The sequence below is a fragment of the Portunus trituberculatus genome, chromosome 32 (assembly GCF_017591435.1).
Source record: "Portunus trituberculatus isolate SZX2019 chromosome 32, ASM1759143v1, whole genome shotgun sequence".
Classification (NCBI taxonomy): Eukaryota; Metazoa; Arthropoda; class Malacostraca; order Decapoda; family Portunidae; genus Portunus; species Portunus trituberculatus.
In genome coordinates this window covers 4,204,289-4,230,138 of record NC_059286.1, presented here as the reverse complement: position 1 = coordinate 4,230,138, position 25,850 = coordinate 4,204,289, and the positions used below count along the sequence as shown (strand labels likewise).

The window sequence follows — 25,850 nt, the reverse complement described above, 5'->3', positions numbered from 1 at the left end:
CTCTCTCCTGTTAGTTTTCGTTCTTCTTCTTCTTCTTCTTCTTCTTCTTCTTCTTCTTCTTCTTCTTCTTCTTCTTCTTCTTCTTCTTCTTCTTCTTCTTCTTCTTCTTCTTCTTCTTCTTCTTCTTCTTCTTCTTCTTCTTCTTCTTCTTCTTCAGGTAATATCAGGAAGGTTCTCCTTTGCAACGACACTTCACTTTTTCTCTCTTTGCTATCCTTCCTGATTCTCCAGCTCTTTCTCCTTTTTTTCTCAGGTTTTCCAAAAAAATTGAATATTTTTTTCTATTTTGCTACTGAAAAATCCAGTTAGGTTTTCTTTTTCTGTCGTTTTGATGTTTTGTTTCTCTTCCTTGGCATCTCTTTCTATCCTGTAGCTGTAAGTTCTTTGTTGATGTTAAGTCTTCCTCTTCTTCATGTTCTCGCTTCACGGACTCTTAAGCGATCATTTGTTATTATTTTTACTTTTGTCTCCTTTGGTTCTTGTATATATATAAATCTCTTGATTATGTTCCCTATTCATCATTAATTCATCACATCTCGTTGTTTTCTTTATCTATTTATCGTTTCTTGCATGATTTAATACGCGTCCCTCAGCTCTCCATCACCTTACGCAGACGGTAACTAATATTATTATTCCTGACGCTGAGGAAGGATAAAGATGAATGAAGAATGAGTGATAAAAGACGAGCAGAATTATCTTATATCTCCATTAAAGTGAGGAAAAGAGACAGAGAGACAGACAGAGAGAGAGAGAGAGAGTTTTGATGTTTCTTTCTTAATCCTTTACCTGCTAAGACGAGTGTTTGTTAATCTACCCTTTCATTGTGATGCGAAACAATTAGCACCATCAGAAGTAATGCTTGCACTCTTTGGAAGAACGGGATTATATACAATAGATTTGGTCATTTATTCTGTTTACATTAAAAGTGGCTATAGAACAAGTAAAGATGTCTTAGTGAATAGTGATTAAGGGAAGGGGTACCAAAGAGCAGTCGAGTAATTTCTAACGATTTTAGTTAAGAATTATAAAGTACTAATAGATTCGAGCTTTTCTATCACTCAGTACTTTCAAATGTTACTCTGCCTTGACTTGCAACTGAGCACTGTATCAAATTTGAGAGGAAGTTTGAGAAGAGGAGATGGCGGTTGTGAGGAGTAAAAATTAGAGACCATATACTTAGTTCCCTATCAAACTATCTAAGGCTTTCGTCTCTAACCTGCTGTCTGAGTGATGCATCTGGTAAACTTCTAAAACGCTTCCTCGTGCATCACTTTCATAATACATTCTCGTCTTTACATTTTTTGTCTTATCTAACAACCGCCTGAGTTTGCTCCATGCCCGCCTGTCCCTGAACATCCGTCATTTCCTCACTTATAGCATATTGTTCCCTATTTTTATGTAATCTGTGAACAAACTCCCTCCCCGCGTCGTCATAATCCATCAGTATTGTCTTGACCTGAAGCAATTTATGGTGATTCTTGTTTCTCCCTCCGTCCTTCCTTTCCTACTCCGCTACCTCCCCTTTTTAATTTTAAGTCTTCTCTCCTTCCTTCCCTTTCTTCCCTCTCTCCTTTCAACTTCATCCCACTAGCCTTTTTTTCAGTCTTAGCACCCTCCACCTCTACTCTGATTTTTCTCTAACCTTGACTCTCAAACCTCCTTTCTTCCTTCCCTCCTTCCTTCTCTCCATCCACCTCTATTATTCTGTCCCTCCTTCCTTTTCTATTCTGCCTTTTTTCCTCTCTCTAACTTTGACTCTCATTCTTCTTTCCCTCTTTCCTTCTCTCCGTCCACCTCTACTATTCTGTCCCTCCTTCCTTTCCTATTCTGCCTTTTTTTTTATAACCTTTATCTCATCCCTTCTTCCCTCCTTCTCTCCTTCCTTCTCTCCTTCTTTACCTTCGTCTACATCTACTAGTCCGTTCCCCCTTCCCTGCCTCGCTGTTCTACACTGACGTCTCTCTTCGCCGCCCATCTTCGCCGTAAACAAGCCTCGGCAAGTCAACACTTTCGCATTTAATATTCGTGCGCGTGTTCCCTTCCTTTGATGACCAGCTCAGCCCGCCGCGCCGAGGACAATGGAACATAACGCCGCTCCCTTTGGCGTAGGAGGAACGGGAGATGCCTAACACCTTCACGCCCTCTGCATCGACGCCTCCTAAGCTCCCTTCCCTCCTCTCCCATTTGTTACCCGAGTCGCCAATGATCTACTCTATCTTAGCGTTCCACGAAGAATCGCACTTCAAAGAGCCGCTTACCTTCTCCCCTCTTTCTCTATCTCTCGGCTTTGCTTTTCTCTCTCTTCATTCCGTCTGATTTTCTTGACGTTTTGAATCCGCTTATGTCTTATCACGTAACCTTTCTGTATTTTATTATTGTTCACCAACGTTTGTGTTTATAGTTCCAGCATCCTCTCTCTCAGTTTGGCCTTGATCTCTCTCTCTCTCTCTCTCTCTCTCTCTCTCTCTCTCTCTGTGTTTCTTTTAGTTTTCCTTGTGTTTGAGACTGACTTGACACGTTTCTCTTTTGCTTACATGACGCTGCCTACATTCTCTTCTTCGCTGTTAACATTCCTTATCTTTCCCTCAGCCGGCCTTGCCTCTTCATTTCGTCAAGTTACAATTTTCTCCTTGGTCTTCCTACGCCTCCTTTTGATCACCAGAGCGTCTAATACCGTTTACCCTTTACATGGCTTCACATTCTCTTCTTTACCAACTTTGCTAGCTCAAATTTAGCTCTCTCACCTTCCACCATGTCTCTGCTTCCCTTTACTGAAACACCATGTTATCCTCTCGCATTCATCAACATTCTCTTCCTTAATAATAAGTGTCGAAACTCCGCCATGTTCTCCTTTACTAATTCCATCCGTTACATGCCATCCTTTGTATCTCAATCTTTAGTATCTGTATCTATATTTCCCTTTACTAGAATATCTTTTATCTTCTCGTATTCATTAAATTTTCCTTCCTTAACAAATTTGTCTTCACTTTTAATTTCTTTACTGATCCTATATGTTACATTCCAGCCCTTAGTTTTTTTTTGTTTTTTTTGTTTTTGGTTTCTGTATCTATATTTTCCTTTACTAAAAGATCTATTATCTTTTCATATTTATCAATTTTCCCTTCCTTAACCCCTTCAGCACCAGACATTTTCTTAGCCTCACAAAATTACTAAATTGATTAGGAAAGGAAAAAATGGAGATACACTGCTAGTTATTGAGTAGCTGGTAATAAGTTTTAATCCCTTCGCTGCAACAAAACCATCTCAAAGTCTATACAGTTTTGCAGTGATATCCGGAATGGTAACGAACTAATATCGTGGTACTCAAAAGGGTTAGCAAATCTTCTAGCTTCACTTTTAACACCCTTAGATATTCCATCCTTTACATCCAATCTCTTATCGTTCTTGCTTTCAATTTCCCGACAGATGGCGACTTCTGAACGAGACTCTGACGCAGGACATCACATCAGAGGGCCTGGAGTCACGCTTGCGTCTCCCGGCCACCTCGGAATCCCTCGGCACCTACTACTGCTACGTCAACAACACGCTGGGGGAGTCCATTCCTTGCGAGATCGATGTGACAGGTGAGTTGACAGTGAGGGTTGCTGCGAGAGGGTTAGCGAGAAGAGAGAGGGAGTAAATAGAAGGGCACGATAATGAAATAGTGTGTAGACGGGAAATTGAGAGAGAGGGAAACCGGAAGTGGTGGTGGATAGCGGCTTAGGAACAGAATGAGAGCAGGAAGGGAGGTGATAGAGTTACGTGAGGTGGAAGAATAGGAAATGGTAAGGAGAGATTAGGGGGAACTGTGCTAAAAGGAATATATGTTCTGATAACTGATAAAGAAATAAGATAAGGGAATAAATAAGTAAGAGTGCTATAATGTATAGTTATTTGTGATATGAAAATTGTAAACTATCACAGGAAGATTAAGAATATTGTTCAGAAAGGTTAGTATAGGAATAAATACAAAAGATAGTTAGGTAGATTAAAATGATATGAGAGCAAGGTCAGATATAAGCAGAAATGAAACTATTTGACATGTATTAAGTTTTAAATCCCTTCCCAAGCCCAACAAAGAATATTAAACTCGATTCTAATTCCATCTAAAAAAAAAAAAACTGAATGCTGTAAAATATTAAATCAAATTACCTAAAAAAGCAAGAGAACATTTACATTTAAGTGACCCGAATTTTACTCAACTAGATTAACTTCCCTTTTTACTTGAGAATTAGAAGAAAAATACGCGCCTTTGCACTAACAAATAAACCGCTTGTGTGCAGAACGCCGCGTGATTAACCCCTTCAATACTGGGACACATATTTTACCTTAAGTTTTGTGTGTGATTAGACAGTTTTATTTACATTAGGAAGGGTCTATGGAGGTCAGAAGTTTAATGGCCAGAGTCTTCACTACTTTAATTCCCACACAAGTTTCTAAAGCTGTATAAAATCGCCAAATAGTAAGCAGAATAGATAAGGAAACGCGTCATGGTACTGAAGGGGTTAAAAGTCTCGACTAGTATCATGTAACTCAGACTTTACCTTAGATTGTATATATGTTAAAAATGTTATTAGATTTCTTTTTTCCTTCCTTTTCTTCCTCGTCTTTTTTTCTTGCATTAGCTGTTACTCTTCCTTATTCCTTCTCTTCCTATTTTGTGTTTTTTTTATCTTTCTTATATTGTTCGTAATATCAAAACTACATATTCTTCTTCCTTCCTTCTTCCTTCCTTTTCTTTACATTTTTCTTCATTTCATTCTTTTTTCCTACTTTTTCCCACCTTCCTTTTCGTTCTGTCCTCCAAACATCAGATCACATATATATCTTTATTTACTCTTCATTACTTCATCTTTTTTCTTTTTCCTTCCATTTTCTCCTTCCTTCCTTCGTCCCTGCTTTCCTTCTTTTCTTTCTTCCAACTTTTCACTGTCAAAACAACATATATTCTTCGCTTCTCCTTCCTTCTTTCGTATTATTGCTCATTTTTCTTCATCCTTCCTTTTCCCCTTCCTTTCTTCTTTCTTTCGTCCCTTTCCTTTCGTCCTCCCAACATCAAAGCACCTTTTATTCTTTTTTTCTTCGTAGTTCATCTTGCAAGACACGGATGCTGCATTAGTTTAGCTGAACGTGTTAAACCTGTAGCTTCCTCCTCTTACTCCTCCTCCTCCTCCTCCTCCTCCTCCTCCTCGTCTAGCCTTTAGTCCGCGCTGTAAATATAAAGCTCGCGAGTTACTACAATAAGTGCCGCCATGTGTTCGTCCTACCCACTAACCACTAACCATTGCCCCGCCCCTTCCTTTGCCCCTGAAATAACAAGGTGTCGCTGGCATCATAGAGAAACTGGCCGATGACAACGTGATCGTCATCTCCGCCATTGTCGCTGCCGTCATCGTCCTCGTTATCATCATCTGCGTGGTCATCATCGTCATCTGCAGGCGACAGAGGCACGCTGGAAAATGTGAGTACCCCCTTCCAACTTTGAGGGAAAATGGGAAAGGCTCCTCACTCGCCTCTCGTTTTCCTTTGATGTCCAGTTGGATGATCTGATTTTTTTTTCTTTTTTTTTATCCAAAGCTTTGGTTAGACCTGCTTTTTGGAAGGGAAAAGTGGGAGGATAATGTTTGTATATGCTGAACACACGCAGATACAACACCAGGAAATGTATAGTTGAATGTTTACAGGCACACATACATACGGTTGGTTTTTTTGGCCCAGAATGTTGTAGACTAGTGATGTTTTAACAGTAACCAAACATACAGTAACATACATAGATCCCTTATAACCAATAGCGAGCTTTTGGGAAACCTAGTTGTGTGTTACTACAGTTATTTATATTTTAACCTTTAAATTAGGGGATCGTTCTTTTGTGAATTACTGATACGGTTATGCTGTGTATAGTGCGTGTTGTGTGTATTATACGTTTGTTCTCACCTGTGTTTACCTTAAGTGTGAGATCTGGCGGGTAGTGTGTAGAGTGAGGCACCTATCAGCATGTGGGTGTAGTGGGTGTAGCAAGGTGGGCGACATCCCCCTTCACCCTGCCCTCAGAAACACGCCCTATCCCGCCCTCACCCTCCACCTTCTCCAAATGTGGCCTACAGTGTGGTGTGCCCAGAGGGTAGCAATAAAGGTGACATTAGTGGTAATGAGAGTAACTGCAATGTTGAAAGGTCGCCACATGATAAGGAATATTTGGAGGAAGTGGAGGTTGAGAAATGTGATCTTTTATGCAGACTAACATGCATACGTACTCCTTCATGCACTCACACACACCTACACACACACACACACACACACACACACACACACACACACACACACACACACACACACACACACACACACACACACACACACAGGCACAAGCACACGGGAAACATGCACATTAAACACGAACACACACGCTGTCTAGTTTAATCAACCCATGAATTTTAAACTAGTCCCTCTTCTCCCCTTCCCTCGCTTGGTTAGACAACGGTACCAACAACTTGCAGGCGAGAGAGAAGTAAGTCATGATCTCTTCGTGTCTCTTATCATACATCATGCTGCAGATTATTTGTATTTTTTTCTGACTTAGCATTTTTATACTTGTAGTTCATTACATTTACTGATGAAAAGGAACACTATCATAATGTTAACGTAATTATTCTTTTCTTCTTGGTTGAGTTTTCTTCTTTGATAGACTATTCATTGCTAGATATTCATTTATATATATATATATATATATATATATATATATATATATATATATATATATATATATATATATATATATATATATATATTATGCATGGTTGATCTTAAGTCACCTTAACGTAGACTCTCAAAAACAAACTTGTCTTATGTGTATAAAAGAGCAAGAAAGTGCAGTTCTTGCATGAATAACCCTTAACAAAAAATTGCAAGAACAAGAAAAAAACAGTAGTAGCCAGAACCCTTTTACGAACGTGATATGACGAATGATTTTTTTTACCAGTTCAGTGCTTGAGTATTTTCCAAAGTACAAACTTAAGTTGGTCCAGACACGCCCTCGTCTGTCTCTCGCTGGCTTCCCTCCCGTTCAACGTGCCCAGGCCTCTGCAGCGCCCGGCTGTCTGGCTGGGGCTGGAGAGGTCCCAGGGACGTGGGGGATGATGGAGGGAGTTAGAAGAGACGAACTGGTCATGGGTGAGAGACACGTGAATAGAGAGACTGGTTAGCTCAGCGTTAACGCTATGAAATTTGGAAGCACTTGCAATTAAAAGGAATTAAATGTTGAATTCGTTGAATTCCTTTTTGTGTCAAGATGTAAAAGCTGCTTCTTAGAATACCGATTCGCTTCAAAGATTTATTCTTTTAGGTGTTTATTTTAATGTTCATTGTTTTTATATTTTGTTGATGGTGATGAAGAGTTAACGCACCAGTCTGTCTGTCCTCGTGACCTCACCCACGGAGTGTCTGGCGAGGCAGTCACCCTCGTGAAGGAGCCACCTGTTTCACCCTCAGCAAGCCTCCTACCCTCCCTCATCCATCCACATAGCCACCTCTGCCTCCCCGCTCCACCCACTCACCCCTGGACTCACCCAAGGCCTTGTATTTACCCATAGCCAACCCATCTTTACCCACTTACCCATCAGAATTCCTCTCTTTATCCAACAGCTTCACTCACTCACCAAGGCTTTGTACTCACCTGGAACCGCCCATAAACTCTTTCTATTCTCCATTTTCACATATTCATCTGAACTATCACATCTCCCGGTTCATAGCCACTCATCTCCGTCCCATTCCCTCACTCACTCACTCTCACTCATATACTCACTCACTCACATCTCCGTCTCGCTTCGTCATCTCACGATCTTATTTCTTTGTTTGAAAATTGTTGTCCCTTTGATTTTTCACTTCCACTCCATCCCTCTTGTCCTTCTTTCTTACTTCTCCATTGTTTAGTTCTTGTTTCCTCATGTGTACCTTCCTATTTGTGCCATTCTTTGCTCACCATCCTCCTGTTTTATTCTTCTTTCCTTCTTCTTTCCTCGAGTAAATATGTGATCGGTTCTGGTCCAGTTACTCGAAGCGACATCACAGAACAAATGGACGTTCCCTGTCTTTTTCCTCAATAAATCAACCGTGTTTTCCGCGCCACACAAACTTTAAAGGCGAGTGTTGTTGGAATATTGAAGCCTTTTCCTCTAAGATGCGGCAGCGATCATTTCTATTGTAAAACTGCGTGAAAAGAAATTAAATGATAACTTTTTAGCGATTAGCCTGATTTTTTTTTTCATTATAGTTAAAGATACGGTTTTCTTTGCCTTGATTTTTTTTATTTTATTATAGAAAAGAGACTGGATTTTTTTCTCCTAAATAAAACTAAATGCGATAAAGAAAGATGTATTGATCTGGCTCAGTTTTAAACATGCATTATTGTATTGTAGAGAAGGTATTTCAATTTTACAGTTAAACAAGTCAGCCTTTTCTCCCTCCACTGTGTAAAGAAAAGACTACATAACCAAGACGTGATTGGAAACGTTGAAACACACAGCAACCTTTCTCATATTAGCCCTGTGGCTGCCTCTTGGTACACCTTTCCAAAATGACCAATCGCTCTGAGTCATCTTTGCTCTATAGCCACATCCAGTCTCTGAACATGGAAGAAACTGCAAAATGTATTCTTTTCATATCTAACTTTCTTGTAGATATAATAACTTCACGCATTGTTTCTTTTTTTGTTTAGTGTTTCTTGTCGCAGTGAAAGGATTAAAATGAATAGCGATTTTCACGATTATTTTAGCATTTGTATTTGTGTTTTTCTCGTGTTTTTAGCCTTTTTTAAAACTTTGCATTTGTCCATTTTGTTTGCTACCTTTTAGTTAACCCCTTCAGTACTGGAACTCATTTTTACCTTCAGATTTGTGTACGATTAGACCATTATATTTACATTAGGAAAGGTCTATGGAGGTCAGAAGATTAATGGCCACAGTCTTCACTATTTTAATCCCCCACATAAGTTTTTGAAGTTGTAAAAAATCACCAAATAAGCAGAATTAATATAGAAACGCGTCATGGTACGGAAGAGTTTAAGTCAATTACCGTTTGGTGCAGCGCCATATGACCCTGGTTATTGCTACGCCTTACATAAAATCACTCTTAAAACGGTGGATTCTTTTAAGTGACCAGTATTAGTGTAGCGTTAGAGTCAGTCCGCTGTAGTACTTGGACACACTAAACGGAGATAGTAACAGCGTCTCCACAACCAAAATGTCCTTAGAATAATCCACGCTAATCCTAACAGAAGTACATTTGCAAGACGCAGAAAAAAACATCGCGCGCTTCTCCTGTTTAGTACCCAAAGTTCTGTAGCAATCCGTGTGAAGTGCTACCTCAAGTGCCGGGAACACGTCTTAGCATGAATCTGCCCGGAACTTTCTTCAATTGCGTTAAAGTTAGGTTAGGTTAGGTTAGGTTAGGCAGGTGACTTGCAATAAGTGTTCAGTTAGTGCTGGTGACCGCGATCTTAGCTAGAGAACACATGTGGGTTTGTCTCTCTCTCTCTCTCTCTCTCTCTCTCTCTCTCTCTCTCTCTCTCTCTCTCTCTCTCTCTCTCTCATATGTATTTTTTTTAACCTAACTTTATATTTATCCTATTTTCCGCCTCCTTTCATTAATTAATTCTTTGCTCCTCCTCCTCCCTCCTCCTCCTCCTCCTCCTCCTCCTCCTCCTCCTCCTCCTCCTCCTCCTCCTCCTCCTCCTCCTCCTCCTCCTCCGTCTTTAGTAGTAGTTTTGCATTTCATGATCATTTTTTGCTGAATTAACTACCCACAATCCCAGAGTCCTTCCCAGAATTGCCTTATTGTCTTCACTTTTATGGGATTATGCGTCTATATTTCTTCTTTTTCCTCCTCCTCCTCCTCCTCCTCCTCCTCCTCCTCCTCCTCCTCCTCCTCCTCTTCCTCCTCCTTTCCCTCCGTGCTTCATTTCTGTCATCTTTTTCTCTTCGTTGGTAATCCTTTCTTCCTCTTCTCTCTCTTCTCTTTCTTGTCTTCCTCCTGCCACTTCTCCCTCCCCATTATGTCTCTCCCTATCTTTCTCCTGCCCCTCTTCTCTCCACTCGTCTCTGTTCTCATGCCTTCTCTCGTCTCCTCTCCATTCCCTTTCCTCCTCCTCCTTCTCCTACTCCTACTCCTCCTCCTCCTCCTCCTCCCTCTATTATTTTAGTCTCTCTTCCCCTCCTCTGCTTCCCTCGCTCATCCTCTTCATCCTCTTCTTCCTTTTATCGCTTGCTCGCTCTCCCCTTCCGAGTCGTTTTTCATCTTTCATTCTGCAAAGTAACACATGTCCACCAATATTACAAAATGCAGGGGCGTCGAAGGCTTGAAATGCTCAGAATCCTATCGAGCGTACAACAAAGCCGATCGGAAACTCTCTGTATAGTCTTAGATTCCCTTCCTCCCTGCCGAGATAATCCGCTACAGAATCGTCTTCAGAATTTATACCTCGTCGCTTATTACTGGGAACGTGAAAGTGTGAACTGAGGATTGGATTAAAAGTGAGTGGAATTGAGTAGTTTGGATTTATCGTCTGGTGTGTTGGAGAGAAAAGAGAAGTTAAAGAGAAGAAAAATGTAATGTTTAAAATAGGAAAGAAAATGAAGAGAGATGGAAAATTGACGAAGTGGAGAAGAGATGAGGAGGAAAAATGGACGAACTAGCATGAAATGATAAAGAAGGAACAAGAACAAAAATGAAGGAAGGGAAGAAGGGGGAAAAAATTATGAACTCACGCGTAAGAAAGCTGAAAGAAAGATAGATAAAAAAAGAGGGAAAAGTGGAGAAAGAAAGAGAAGAGCAAGCATAAAATAAAAAAAACGAAAAGCAAAAACGGAGAAAGGAAGTAATAAAACAACACCTTGCACGAAATTAAGGCAGAATCAGCGCTATTTTAATGTCAAACCATCCTTGCAACTCAAACATAGAGGAGAATCATAACAAAATGGATCACAGTACGAATGTCACACACACACAGACAAAGCGACACCTCACACCAACTTGATCATCCTCCTGCGAGCGTGAGGCATTCTGACAGGCAGGATAATAATGGCGCCCGTGGTATTGTGTCCCTGAAGGTGGTTGTGCTAATGAATATGAAGTAGTCTTACTATTGGGGCGCCTGACGGACTCAAGAGGGCGTGACTCCCTTCTCAGCCTGCTTATGGAGGGCCAGGTAGGATAGAGTGTAGGATCAGAAGTGTTTGCGTTGCCCTGCACACCTGCTCACTCAGGGATGTTTTAAGATTCGTGTGAAGTTCATGTGTGTTGAAATAAAGTGTGAAGTGAACATTGGGAGTTATTTGTAGATGGTGTTGTCTCCTTCAGGTGTTCCAGTGCGTAATTAAGCTCTTCTCACCTGTAGAGTTTATAGAGGTGAGAGTACACGGTTAGTGGTTCCTTGGTGAAATCCGTCTCTCATTCGTGTTCCGATGTGTGATTTAGTTAGCCTCCACGTGTCAAGTGTCTACAGATAATAGCCACTGTTCACAGCAGCTGGTTCCCTGTTGTTGGCTCTGATCTGCGTCTCACTCTCCTTGAACAGCCTTACTTTTCCACGATTTCTCTCCTATAATTTCTCTCAATCGGGTGTTGTTGTTGATGTTTATTTATCCAGAAACGCATAGCTAAACTTTCAAGGAAACATAATTAACCGTATTTACTGAGATAGCGCATATATTAGATTACATTGAATTATCTTATTGACCACAGCAACAGTTGCAGGTTAAAAAATAGCATGTACTGTACGGGACGCATATTTGCCATGAGTTTGGGTATGATTAATTTACATTAGGAAGAGTTTATGGAGATCAGAAGATTAATGGGCAGACTCTTCACTATTTTAAACCCTACGTAAGTTTCTGAAGCTGTATAAAAGCATTAAGTAGTAAGCAGAATGATTATGAAAAACGTGTCATATTATTGAAGGGGTTAATCGCAAGGTATCTATAGGAAACACTATTACAGCGCTAATTGAAAGACAAACGTAGTGTTCTAATTAAAGCAAAGAACAATGAAATGATCGTAAAAAGAAGTAAAATCATAAGTGAGTGTTAGCATGTGTGGCTCTTGAGACCGTGGAGGAAGTGTGAGGGAGTGACAGGCTCTTGGTGAATAAAAGGTAAATTGTTCAAGAGGATTTCCGCTAAAGAATATTGTCCTGAAATTACTCGGTCACAGTACTCAGCTTATAGACCCTTTTTGACTGCCGTAAGAGGGTGGTGAGACCAGAATGTCGCAAAGCCTCTTATGAAAATTGGATGACAGCTTTGAAGTCTGATGAATACACACGGTAGAAAAATAATAACAAACGTTGAATCTTACAATCTATAACGTGGAATATTTCTAGTTTCGATGTAAAGAAGGGAGGTTAAAGGCCACACAGTGTTGCAAATAGACACTCAAATCGCCGCCAGAACGGAACAGGAATTCAGTCCTTCCCAATACTCAACGCAGTATAGCGGTAAAACTTAACACACGCGTCCTTGTGTTCTTGGTTTTTTGTGTGACAGAAACAAACCGGCAAGCAAAACAGCAATAAATTGGATCGAGTTTCTAGTTCCGCCGTACAAAAACTAGGTCGCGCTGTTCAGATCCAGAAAGATGACATTAAAATAAAACGTTCCGATGCGTGTTGACGAAAACGTTTCTCGCCACGATATTGGTGGATTGGAAACATGAAGGAACGTTTGTGTCGATGTACCCGTGGCGATATTCTTTTTTTTTTTCTTTCCTCTGGTGCTCCCCGTGTCTTACTTTTTTTCCTGTCTAGTATTTTTATGTCTTTATATTTATTGTCTGTGTCTGTTCCTCTTCCTTCACCCATAAGTATTAACAAATGTATTCCTGTTTGTTCTTTATTCGTGTTACTTTGTGTTCTCCTCCTCCTCCTCCTCCTCCTCCTCCTCCTCCTCCTCCTCCTCCTCCTCCTCCTCCTCCTCCTCCTCCTCGTCAACTTCATCATAGTCATCCTCTTTTCCTCACCAAATTTGTATAGAAAATCAAAATCATGTACATATTTAACACATACCTGTCTCTTTAACCTGTACTTACCACCACCACCACCACCACCACCACCACCACTATCTTCAAGCATCGTCGCCGTAGAGTTGTTTCTCCGGTGACTTTACTAATGAAAACAAGTTTACACCTTACTTTCGCATTGTCTGAGCTTCTCTTAGTAAGATAGGAGAACCTTAGACGATCCCAAGGGAGACGGGAACTTCTTTCTTTTATTTTTAATCCTATTTTTTTGTAGTACGGAAACCTCCTCTTGTAGAATCGGAACCTCCTTTTGTAGTATCGAAATCCCTGTAGTAGTCCAGAGACTCTTATTAGTAGTTTGCGTCTGTGTTGTAGCGCCACCCTTTGCATTCCTCTTTTTTTCGTAGTGTGGTAGAAAGTTGAGATGTAGTAGTGAGGCTGAGATGAAGAGGATCGCCTGTAGTAGAAGAATCAGAACCTATACACCCTCTTGGAAAAGCAAATCGGAGTCTTCAAGGATATAAACACCAGTATCAGTGTGCTCTGTAGAGGGACAAGGGTGAGGGTCCATCCGTGAATGATGCCACAAGAAACGTGTGCGTGTGTGGATGTGTGTGTGTACGTGTGTGTCTTTTTGAAGCACTTTTTTTGATGATGAGAATTTACACACACCTGCCCAACAGTGTCTTCACCTGTGTCACCTGTGCTACGTGCCAATGCCATGCCCCTGTACCTCACCTGTTCAGCTCCGTCCTGTTACAATAATCTGTTCTTAGTGTCGTTCTTATACCTCTCCTTTGTCCTCGTCCTTGTCCTCGTCCTTGTTCTTGTTCTTGTTCTCGTTGACTAAGTTCCTGCACTGACTCAACGAATGCGTTCTCTTTTTTTTTTTTTCTTCTCTCTCCTGTTTTCTTTTCGTTCTTACTTTCAGATTAATTGTATCATATTAAAAAATTTCTAAAAATCAGCTCTCAGTTTTTCGTAATTTCATGTTAATTTATCATGTTTTCTTTGTCTTTTTTTTTTTTCCTTTGTTCTTTCCTTCTCTCCCACTCACTCCCTTTTCTATTTCTTTGTTTGCTTTGTTCAGTTTCTGTCTATCTTTTGCCAGCTCTTTAGTCCTCTCCCATCCATCCCAGCATCTCCTCATCCTCCCTTCCCTCCCCTTCCCTCCCCTTCCCTCATCATTAGTGGAAAGTTTCTTAAGCGTTGTGTCCTCCCCTCCTGGGTCGCCTCAGCAGCCACAACCACTTCCACCTCAACCACTTCAACCACCACCACCACCACAACAACCACCACCGCCACCACCACCACCACCACCATCAGCTGTGGGAGGATGTAACGGAGGCGTGGCTGATACCGTCCCTCTCCGCAGCCCACAGACCCACCCCCGCCACCAACAACACCTCCGCTACCCACCCCCGCCAAAGCAGCCGCCCGTGCCTCGCGCCCACGCCCGCAAACCGCCACCAACCTCAGCCTAACAATAACAACCACCATTTCTACCACCATAACCACCATTATTACCATAATCGCACCTGTGTTGTCCCAAATTGCAGGACATTGCACGATTTACCGCAGTTAAGTACCTTCTAAGTCTCCAGTAAGCGGGTGGAGAGCGAGCTGTTATTTTTGTAAGAGTTTAGTAGCATCGCGTGGCCTCGAAGGTGAAGCCAAGAAAAATCCTTGCCCTTCGTACTATAGAGGGGAAAATCCGATTTACTAGAGAATCTCCTCACTAACTCCCTCACTCACTCAACTCGTAGTAAAGATGGAATTGTATTTTTTTTCTTCGATACGTTTCAAAAGCCGGAGTTACCGCGATTTGTAACCCGCTCAATGAGGTGAATTTTCATTTTCTATGGATATCTTGATTTGGTTTTAAAACATTTCACTTCCTAATCTACAGACCATTACTGGCTGGTGAACTGGCGGGCTGAAGGCGGTGGCTGCGACTTGCTGATAAAGGGAAGGCGGCGCCGCGCCAGACAAGTGTTAATTGATATTTATTAGCATTGTAGTTAAAAATTAAGATCACGATTGGTAATTTTTTATTATTCATTCAATTAGTGAGCCTGATTTACTTTCTGTCAGAGTCTGTCACTTTGATTGGTGTGTTTCAGAATGCGGTATTTGATTCGCTGATTTGATTTGCATTTTCGCACTTTAGCTCGTTCGCAAGTTCGATTACAATTAGTCTGACTTACAAGGCTCCTTTGATTGATCTTCAACTTAAGCGTCAATCGTAAAAATCAAAGCCAAACAGTATAGCAGCCAACGCTATGGAAGTCACTCGCAGATGAAGACCAATCGAATACTGGAGAGGAAAAATATAGATTATTTTCATCACAGTGACTCTGACCTCGTTACCTACTTGTTGCGTCACCTGAACCCGCCTGCCCTTACCTGTAATTAACACGTGACCGTCCACTGCGGAACTCGGCAAATATCTGCATCACACGGACACAGGATCAAGGTGACTGTGGAGCGTGGTTGTTTGCGGCACTTGAACACTGCCGGCCTTTTTGTATCATTCCTAGCACGAAAATTACATTGAAAAAAAGTAAAGGAAAATACAGAAAGTAGGAAATAGACACGTGACAGCATCGATTTATTTCTGAGACTTGTCTGGCGCGATCACTCCTTGTCCTTCTCCTCTTGGTACCATTCCTCCTCCTGGTCCTTCTCTTCTACCTTCTCTTCTCCCTCCTCCTCCTCCTCTTCTTCCCGGCACACTGGCATCTCACTCCACCAGGTAATCATAATATTTCGCACCTTTCTTGTAACTCGAGCTGGAAGAGTCAAAAGTGATCAGAGTAACTTCTGACTCGCTAACCACTGCGCCTTGGCCCCACCTGGACTCTGTTTTGTGAAATTATCCTGTTTTTTTATCACTTATTTCATATTTTATTGCTCTGCAGGCTGTAAATGCGCTTATGAATCTGTGCTTTTTTGGGTGTTTGTCTATTAGATACGTTTGGACAGTCAGGTATTAGAACTGAAGATGTTTTTGCTCATCATTACGTCTTTATATTTCTTTCCCTCGTGCGCTGACTAGCCAACTAAAAATCATACAAAAAAAAGCTTCACCCAAGTATCTGAGGAATCGAAAAGACAAGGACGGCGGAAACAATAGACAAATTTAAGACTAAAAGAATCAGGTTCCGTGCATAGAAAACCAACAGTAAATGAAGAGGCTGCGTTTGTAAGATTGCGCATGCGTGAGGCCGTCTGTCGGGAGGTCATTTGGAAGGCAGCAGTAGGCAATGGCGCGGACCTGTGTTGCCAGCGAGGGAACCAATATGAGGCTCGTGGTTGTGTGCCGGCCGAGGGTTGCTCTTTGATGTGCCCGATACGATAGCCGCTCACCGCTCCTCCCTCGCCCTTACAGCCCTTCATTTTCCTCCCTCTCTCCCTCTCTCCCTTTCTCCCCTCGTTTCCCTCCTCTCTCTGTGCGCCCTTCTCTTCATACCTCCCTTGCTAATATCCCTCCTATTCCAAATCATCCAATCACTCTCCCTTTTTTTTTCTCTCCTTCATTTTCCTATCTTTGTTACCTCCTCTCACTTTCCTCTCTCTCCTTTAACTTTCGCTCATTTTCCTCGTGTATTTTTCCTCCTCCTCCTCCTCCTCCTCCTCCTCCTCCTCCTCCTCCTCCTCCCTGTCCGGGCCATTCGTTTATCCCTCCCTCTCCCTCCTTCTCCCTCCTTCGGCAACTCCAGTGGACGTTTACAAGAGTATTCCTGCGTCGAGATAAAATTACGTATAAGCGGCTTAGCTGGCTGCTTTTCATGACTCTCTCTCTCTCTCTCTCTCTCTCTCTCTCTCTCTCTCTCTCTCTCTCTCTCTCTCTCTCTCTCTCTCTCTCTCTCTCTCTCTCTCTCTCTCTCTCTCTCTCTCTCTCTCTCTCTCTCTCTCTCTCTCTCTCTCTCTCTCTCTCTCTCTCTCTGACGACGGAAGCGTGTCGACGAAGCACGGAGCATGACACTTACGCCCGTACACGAATGTTTCCAAGAGTGACTGCGTGCATGACAGTCTGGCTAAGAGCTCCAGTTTGCCTACTAACCAACCGCACCCATCCACTCCTCCTCCTCCTCCTCCTCCTCCTCCTCCTCCTCCTCGTGCTCCTATTCCCTTAATTCTCTCCTTTCTACGTGTACGAGTTGATGAAGGTAAATAAGAGAAAGCTCCTCCTCTTTTATCTCTCTCTTTTCTTTTCTCCCTCTCTCTCATTCCCCAGTTTGTATTCGCCACCAGTTTCTCTCGTTCCTCCGTGACTGACCCTGTTTGTGAATGTCGCCTTTGTTTGACACAGTGTTTGTGGCGTCCTCTGAATGCTTGACTAACGCCCCACCCACGTGTTTCTCTCTCTCTCTCTCTCTCTCTCTCTCTCTCTCTCTCTCTCTCTCTCTCTCTCTCTGACCGAATTGCACCTTTTTCTCTATTTTTTTGCTCTTTCTCTCTTTGCTCGTGTTTTGAATGCCTGTGTTTCGGTTTTAGTCTGTATATATGACGTGTTTGTTTGTGTGTGTGTGTGTGTGTGTGTGTGTGTGTGTGTGTGTGTGTGTGTGTGTGTGTGTGAGTGGGTGTTGCATGATGTAAATAAGTGAAAAACACAACATTCCACGTTCATGAGAGAGAGAGAGAGAGAGAGAGTCAATGAATATGCGTGTTCGTGTGTGTGTGCGTGCGCGTGTGCGTGTGCGTGTGCGTGTGCGAGTGCGTGAGCGTGTACCTCGGTTGGCTAAGAGACGGGACCGGGTGTTACAGACAGAGTGGACGAGGAACCCATCACGGATCAACACACGAAGGAGCTGCCCTCATGAATCCACACTTACTTCCTCCACAACACTGTGAGTACTGCCCCTTCCCGTCCAGCCCAGCCTCGCCCCGCCCCGCCCCGCCCCGCCCCTTAGCTCAGTGCTGGCGTAACATCCGGGGCAGAGAAAGGTGTCAAGGAAAGGGCTGTCATCGCTTATTCGTTCTCTCTCTCTCTCTCTCTCTCTCTCTCTCTCTCTCTCTCTCTCTCGACTGATTCACTTGCATTTTTCCACCAGTTTCCAGTTAAATCACTATTTTTAACAGTTTCATTTTACTTTCGTCACCACCAAAGTTCCAAGTTTCCAGCAGCACTATCTCATTTGCATCTAATTTTACACTATCAATGTTTCTTGTTTTTGACACGAACATCTTTCATAATTCTTCAGCTTTCAGTACAGTCACCCTATTGATTGGTGGTTTTCAGATCTTGTGGCAATCACCATTCAGATATCCAGTTTTCAGTACATTCGCCCTATGAATTTGTGGTTTTCCAGCAACAGTTAGAGTCGTCTTATTCAGATTTCCGGTTTCTAGTACAATTACCCAAGCTATGAACACTCACCAATGCTTGCACAACAGTACACTAAAAAATGAAATGGGTTCCACAAGGGTGATGTGATAAACGTGATACCTCCTTGCATTTTCCCCTTACAAATCTGCCTGTCTGAACCACAAATCTACCTCTTCATTCATTCGCAAATGTACTCATACACCAAAAATTGTATAGATCATCGTAATACTTATAAAGAACGCATACAAGAACCTTCATTCAGTCATGCACGTATTTTTGATGCAGTAATCACCTTAACTCCTTCAGTACTGGGACGCATTTTTACCATGAGTTTGAGGTATGATTAGACGATTTCATTTACATTAGGAAAGGTCTATGGAGGTCAGAAGATTAATGGCCAGAATCTTCACTATTTTAATCCCCCACATAAGTTTCTGAAGCTGTATAAAATCGCCAAATAGTAAGCAGAATGAATATGAAAACACGTCATGGTACTGAATGGGTTAAATTACTACTAGTCAAGCACTTACGTCTCCTCACCCGATCTCTTTTTGCATCAACATAGCATCACCCTTATTGCCATTATTTTCACCCTTTGACCTTTGCATCAACTCATCACCCTCATCTCTACACCCTATCTCCTTTGCATCACCGTGTTCACTTTGCATCAACACAGCATCACCCTTATTGCCAGTATTTCCACGTCTCCTCACCCTTTTTTCTCAATACGAACACAGCATGACCTTTCCTGCCATCAGCCTCTGACTCATAATAACGTGTCCAGCTGGTGACATAGGGAAGGTCTGGTTCTTCCCTTTTTCTTGTGGTCCCCTCTGCCACTCCACAGTTCCCTCCCTTTTTCTTCCCCACCCTCTCTCTCTCTCCTCCCCATCCCAAGGGCGCAGAGCTAACGGGCGGTATTTTTTTTTCCATCCTCCCCGTTCGTGTTTCGTGTCCACTGTTATCCGTGTGTGTACGTGTGTATGTACGTGTGTGTGCGTGTATGTGTGTTGGTAGGTGTGTTTGTACGTATGTACGGTCTTTCTATTACCTCTGAGCGCCTCCGGTTTTCCTCCCTTCCTCCCTCTAATTTCCCGTCTTTCCCTCCCTCTCTACCTCTCCCTCTCCCTCTCCCTCTCACTCCCTCCCACTGTTGCGTCGCTTTGTTCCTTTCACATTCGAAGCGACACGAAGCGAAATCTAAATCTTCAACGCTTGGAGAAAAAGAAATAGAAAAAAACACTTTTACCACAATGCTCCGAAAAAAAATATAATAAAGAAAAGCACCATTAATATTCAGATTGTAGAAATAAAACATCTCGGAGCATTTTCAAACTTTTTTTTAAAGAATATAAAGAAAAAAAAAGTCATAGTAAGCCAAATAAATGATCCAGAGACTGTTCCAGCTTGCGTTCAATTGATTTGTTTACTTTTTCCATATATCTTCGGACAGGCATGCTGCATAATCGACTGAACAATGCACAAGTGTACGTCTGTCTGTGAATAACTTGTACATTTATTAATTATCGTTATTATCATCAACTTGTGCTTTTTTTACCTATACCTTTAATTTATTTGGCTTTTTAGTTTTATTTTTTGCTTTGCTAGTATCTCTCTCTCTCTCTCTCTCTCTCTCTCTCTCTCTCTCTCTCTCTCTCTCTCTCTCTCTCTCTCTCTCTCTCTCTCTCTCTCTCTCTCTCTCTCGTGGATTTGTTTACTTATATTATGCATCGTACTGCCTGTCCTGAGCCTCGGAAGAACGTGACTGGGAGTGGTAGTGGTCTTATAGTATTTTGGGCTGGTGCTCGAGGTATAGCCTTTCTCTTTAGTTACCCCCTGTAGAGTGCATTCCGTTTTCCTTCTGAGGGTTGACGCATGAATTAAGAAAATGGGAAATAACTACTTATTTATTATTTCGAAATGCGCGGTCCAATTTTATTTTCATTCATTTGTGGCAAAGCAGAATTTTAAGGGGATTTGATTACCTTTATTTTTTTCTTTACTTATTGATCATGAAATATTCGTCAGCTCTCGGAACATTAGTGGTGTTGGCGGTTGTAGTTCTTGGCTTTCCTTACTACGAGCTTGCTCTTTTTCTGCGGCGCCGAATTTAGTCTCCCTTTTCGTCAGAATTTTCCTTTTTTCCCCTCCCTCTCTCCCCGTGAGGCGGGCGAGGTGTTCCAACCCGGGGAGACAAGAAGAACAGGTGGTTTCCTCACGACGCTGCCTCTCGTCATTCGTCATCTCATCACTAATCTGTTTCATAGGCTAGTCTGGAGGCGACCTGGGGAACGCTGCTCAAGTGGTCACTTGTCACTTGTCACTTGTCACTCTGTCACCTCAGTTGTCCAAACTATTACATCTTACCCAGTACTTCACAAGATACTCCGTTTTGTTAATGTCTGCTGGGTGATCTTTGAAAGTTGTGGATGTTCTTCATGGTTCAAAACTTCATGAAAGACTCCACATAACTTAGTGTCTGTTTGGAAAGGAAAGTAAGTGTTTGTTGTGACCCAGCTTCCCCGGGATCGCCGCCTCCTGTAGCATTGTTGATTTGTGTGGCGGCTGCTGCGTCGGTGTTGACAGGGGCGCTCCGGTGTCCCTTCTCTCCCCCTTCTGTTATAGCCCCGAAGGGACCTCGCCCCGCCCCGACCCCTTCTCCCCCGCCACTGTCCAACCTGTGCACAAGTGGCCGCTTCGCCCCGGTGTCCACGTGCACGTCAACTCACTCACTAGCCTGACTGACGACTGCAAACCCCTTCACAACAATAACACAGTGACCACCCTTTCCCCACCCTCCACCCAAGCCCCACCACCCCCACACCATTCCCTCCCACACCATCACCTCAACCACCACGCCAACCACCTGGCCAACCCTTACCACCAGCAGCAACTACAGAAACATCAGTACTCAAACAACCACAGTAATCATAAAGGAAACTCACACCACCTCAAACACTCCCACGCCCTCCAGCCACACCAGCAGTACCCAACCCTCGAGAACAAGAGATCCGGGTCATCCAGTCATCGGAAATTTAAAACAAACTCACAGACTCTCCCCCGTCAAACATCAACAGACATTCCAAAGAGAGAGGAACGGAGCCCCTCTTCCCTCTCACACTCCCCAGCCTCCAACCCCAGCCCTCACCCCCACCCCCAACCTAACAGCCCAGCAACTAACACTAACAACAGCAAAAACAAAGCTAAAAACTGTGACCTTGACGCAAACTATCACACTGGGAACTCAGGTATGTTTTCTTAATCAACTTAAAAGTCACTGCGCATGCAAAATGTACACAGTTTTAAAATGGTCATTGACTGTTAACGTTTGCTCAAATTAACTTAAAGGAAAATTTCATATCCGTCTACTTTTATTCATTCCCTCATCATTATAATGGCAATCACGTATCTTGGAAATATTTATGCGACGGAGTGAAGTCCAAATGTTATCCACTAATAAACTGTAAAACTGAACGGGAGGAGCTAATACGCCAAGCTGGTCAAAACAGATCATACTACATTAAAGCTGACAAACTGAACATTTTGCATCGCAGTTAATACTGTAAATAATGTCATGATTATATATCAGTTCAAGTGTCACGAGAATGTCTTAAATAAGTTCTATAAAGCACACGAGTTAGCTTAAGCTAGACCGAAGACAAGTTCCCTGGAGGTGACGCTGATTGGGAATTGATTAGCAGCCTCCATGGTGCTTGTTTTCGCTTCGCCTGCACCCCCACCACGCCTCACCACCTGCACAGCTGTTCCACCAATTACAGAGGTCCTGAGCACAAAACTAACCAACGAAAACCAATAAGAGATAGGCAGAGAACGAAACTTTCCCTTGCCATCATACCCAGAGTAAAACTGCCCCACTCTTTTGCCACTTGGGAAAATGGTTAAAAGAAAAGGGAAAATGTGCGATTCTTTGGCGGGGAAATTACACCAATATTCATTAAGCTGAGTCTTCCTGTGTCCAGTGAACCCATGTCTATCAGGATATTGCTTCAGGGAGGATTAAGCTCACTCTTGCGGACAGCGATAGTCTATTGTTAGTGTGTGGGCTGCGTAGGGGGTGCAGGTCCTGGGGAATCCAACCCCTACGAAACCCCCTCAACCCAACCCCATTTTTACCGCCGGAGGAAAGGAGGAGGACCAGGACACCTTGTTATCATTGCCTGTTAATGTCACACCTGAGTTAAGGAAATTGCGGAAGAAGTTTAAAGAAATTGTTTTGTTAAAGTTTGTTTCGCTATTTGTTTATCGTTCGGTTTTCTCACATTTTCCTGTATCCACTGCCTGACTTGAAAGGAACTGAAGTAGAAGATTAAAGAAATGTTTTGTGTTTTTATTTATAGAAGTCTTGTCTATTTCCGGATCGTTCTCTGAGTTTTCTATATTCAAGGAAATTGTCAAGGAATTCTTTCATTGATACTGATCTTTTTTGTTTATGTATTCTTTCACTCCATATTTATTATTGGAGATATTATAGGAACGACACGTTTCAATGCAAAAATAATTACTAATTACTTTTTAGTTCTTGTGAACATTTAGTTATGAGTGGCTGTTTAAAACCTTCACTTTATTTATAATTAAAGAAAGCTCTTTGAAAATTAAAACAAGCCGGATACCAAATACAAGAAAACAATATTGTTGATTACTTAGGCAGCCATCTCAAAAATTACAAAATAAAGCTAGAAACAAACGTATACCTTCAGTAAATATGTCGGGTAACATCAAGTCATTTCCTGTAATGGAAACAGGATGCAATGTCTTCATGAATAAAGAAAAATGTTTTCTTTAAATGTGAAGATAAACCAGAGTAAACCCAAACCTTTTATGTACAAAGAAACAAAATTAAGTCAGCTCGTGATCCTCCTTCCCTCCGCTCGGTACTTCGCTTCCATTCTAGTAACAATAACTCACTTAGGGCCGCTGTTGTCCATACAGGGCCGCGCAGCATCCTCCCCTCTCAAGGTCCCGTTAATCTTAGTAGCTCCTGAAGACCTCTCCCTCATATCCTGCACGTGTGTGTGTGTGTGTGTGTGTGTGTGTGTGTGTGTGTGTGTGTGTGTGTGTGTGTGTGTGTGTGTGTGTGTGTGTGTGTGTGTGTGTGTGTGTGTGTGTGTGTAAGTGTGAGTGTCTGTCAGTGCCTCTGTGTCACGTCTGGTGTTGTCCGTGTCTGTTTTAGTCGTGGTACAGACCAAGCCAGACAGCAACGAGACCTCGGCGACGGGACGCAAACGAAAAAAACCGGGTCAAGGTAGGTCTTTAGGTGATATGGGGAGGTGGGAGGGAGTGGAAGAGTGTGGAGGAATGAGGGGATGGAAGAGAGCCAAGACTGAGGAACGAAGGCACAAAATGGAAATGGAAAAGTAAAATTCAATCAATTAAAATTCATTCACGCTGCTCTACTCATCTTTTTACAGCGGTAACGTAACAGTTTTTTTTTATTTGCTTTCCTATAATATTTTCTAACCATTGATTACGATCCTGTTTTTACCTTTAGACAATGAAATATTAATATGCCACCGTGAAGGTCTAATATTTCAAGTCTTTCCTAAGTCTTGGCTCGGAAACATCGACGCTTGGAGACTTGGCCGCCGCATCTTGGCACGTCTTGGTCATTAGGTAAGAAATTAATGTCATATAGCAATCACTGTCTCGTGTGTCAGTACCAAGCGGTCAGTGTCAGTAGCAGCAGCCAAGACTCCCTGCGTCACACCTCCGTCACTCCCTCACTTCACACTGGGATTCTTTTTTTTTTTCTCTCCCCACTGGACTTGTTTGATAATGTATGTAGATGTTTTAGTATTGGTGTGTTGCACGTGTATGCGTACGATCTGTACGTCGGGTGTGTGGGTGGGTGTGTATGTAAGAGAGAGAGAGAGAGAGAAATATGGTGTGTGTGTGTGTGTGTGTGTGTGTGTGTGTGTGTGTGTGTGTGTGTGTGTGTGTGACATCAGCCATACACTCGGCACTTGGGTCGTGTGTCGTGTTGGTCTCATTAAAGCGACACATCAACAAGGAAGGTCTCACCAGGCAGGAAGAGGCGAGGCTTAGATACTCCAACACCTTGCACTCTCACATTCTCAGGATGGAAACACTGAAGCCGACAACACACACCAAGAACACAACAAACACTTCTCAGAAACACAAACACGTACCCTGGATGCAACTAGTTAGTCCAGTAACATCAGTAACTCACAGAAGCACCTTGTAAAGTAACACAGGAATGACTGATTAACCACTAACACTCCTAACACCAACAAAGGTTTACAAATTCACAAGGAGAGTCGGAGCGCGAGAGGTTACCATTACCATTCAGTGCCTCGGTGCTTTCACAAGGGACACCAGAAGGGCTTTCACTCGTTGTTCACGCTTCTCTGCACTGTGTTCATGGCCTTGAGCTCACTGGCTGCGAGTGTTGAGCCACTAAACAAGACACTCGTGGCTGTCGTCTCTCCCGCAATGCACAGAGAGGGAGTTGGCGGGTTGGCGCGACCTCAACGCCGTCTCACACCTTCCCTTTCCCATAAAATTTCGACTTTATGCGATTTCGTGATGCATAAATTCCAAATGTGATTTTGCCTTTATGTTTTCTCTTGTTTATTTATTTTTTTCTCCCCTCCCTCCTATTTTTACAGCTTATTTGGTTTGCCTCTCAATCTTTGCTTTTGAGACACACGCATCTGTTTAAATGTGATTCCCAGCACCACTAAGCATTTGATACTCGCTTCAGCCCCAGACCGTGAATGCTGACCTTTTGTTCTGCCTCAGCGTCAAGCTCCTCAATCCTCAGTGTCCGTGTGTGAGAGTGTACGTGTGTGTTTGTGTCTATGTGTGTGCGTGTGTGAGTGTATGTGCTGTGCTTGTGTGTCGTTTTGTGCGCTGCCTTCTTGTTTCTATTGTGAATGTGTCCGTGTGTTTAATTTCATGTCTTTCTTTTCAGTATTTATTCGAAGAGTGCATTTTCTTTACATGCTTTTTTTCTTATTTTTTTACGAGTTTTATCTTCAGCACCAATGTTTTAAAAGTTCATTGTTTCTGTGTATTTCATAAAAGCGGAATCTACATGTCTGCTTTCAGTTGAATTTTAAACAGCGTAGAGAGAAAGTCTTATTTTTGCTTTCTTCGCCAGACATGACTTAAGTTACTGTCTAGTTCAAGCTTCGCCAAAGGGAGTCGACAGTAACTATAGTCTGTTCAAATTAACTTGACGGATAAGCGCCACCCCTTTCCCCTCACCAATCAAAGAGATGCCTCCTTCGCGAGAGAGTCACCAGTCACGTTTCAGGATTGTGATATGTGGGCGGAGCTTATTGGCAGAATAGATTACGTCCCGCCCTATATCACGACCACGAGTCATCATTTTTTTTTCACAATTACTGATAAATGAAGTGGCTTAGTTCATAAAATAACTCTTGGCAAGGAAGCAGAAAATGGGAAAGGACTTACTTCATCCATCAAGTTGTATTTGAACAAGACTATAGAGATAAATTTGACCCTC

The 25,850-nt window shown here is 42.5% G+C and overlaps 1 protein-coding gene across 8 annotated transcripts in view; it reads left to right on the top strand.

The window, feature by feature from the left end:
* Nucleotides 1–25,850, top strand: part of LOC123511891 (hemicentin-1-like) — an 867,319-nt gene that overhangs the window by 836,263 nt on the left and 5,206 nt on the right. For 3 of the 8 annotated variants that reach the window (XM_045267951.1, XM_045267959.1, XM_045267954.1), the window contains 5 exons: nt 3,427–3,584; nt 5,321–5,461; nt 6,475–6,508; nt 20,966–21,588; nt 23,532–23,603. In XM_045267951.1, coding sequence (XP_045123886.1) covers nt 3,427–3,584; nt 5,321–5,461; nt 6,475–6,508; nt 20,966–21,588; nt 23,532–23,603 — 1,028 coding nt within the window. Of the gene's footprint in view, nt 1–3,426; nt 3,585–5,320; nt 5,462–6,474; nt 6,509–17,778; nt 17,862–20,965; nt 21,589–23,531; nt 23,604–25,850 lie in introns of all 8 variants that reach the window. The other 5 variants (XM_045267953.1, XM_045267955.1, XM_045267956.1 and 2 more) reach the window with 4 other exon arrangements.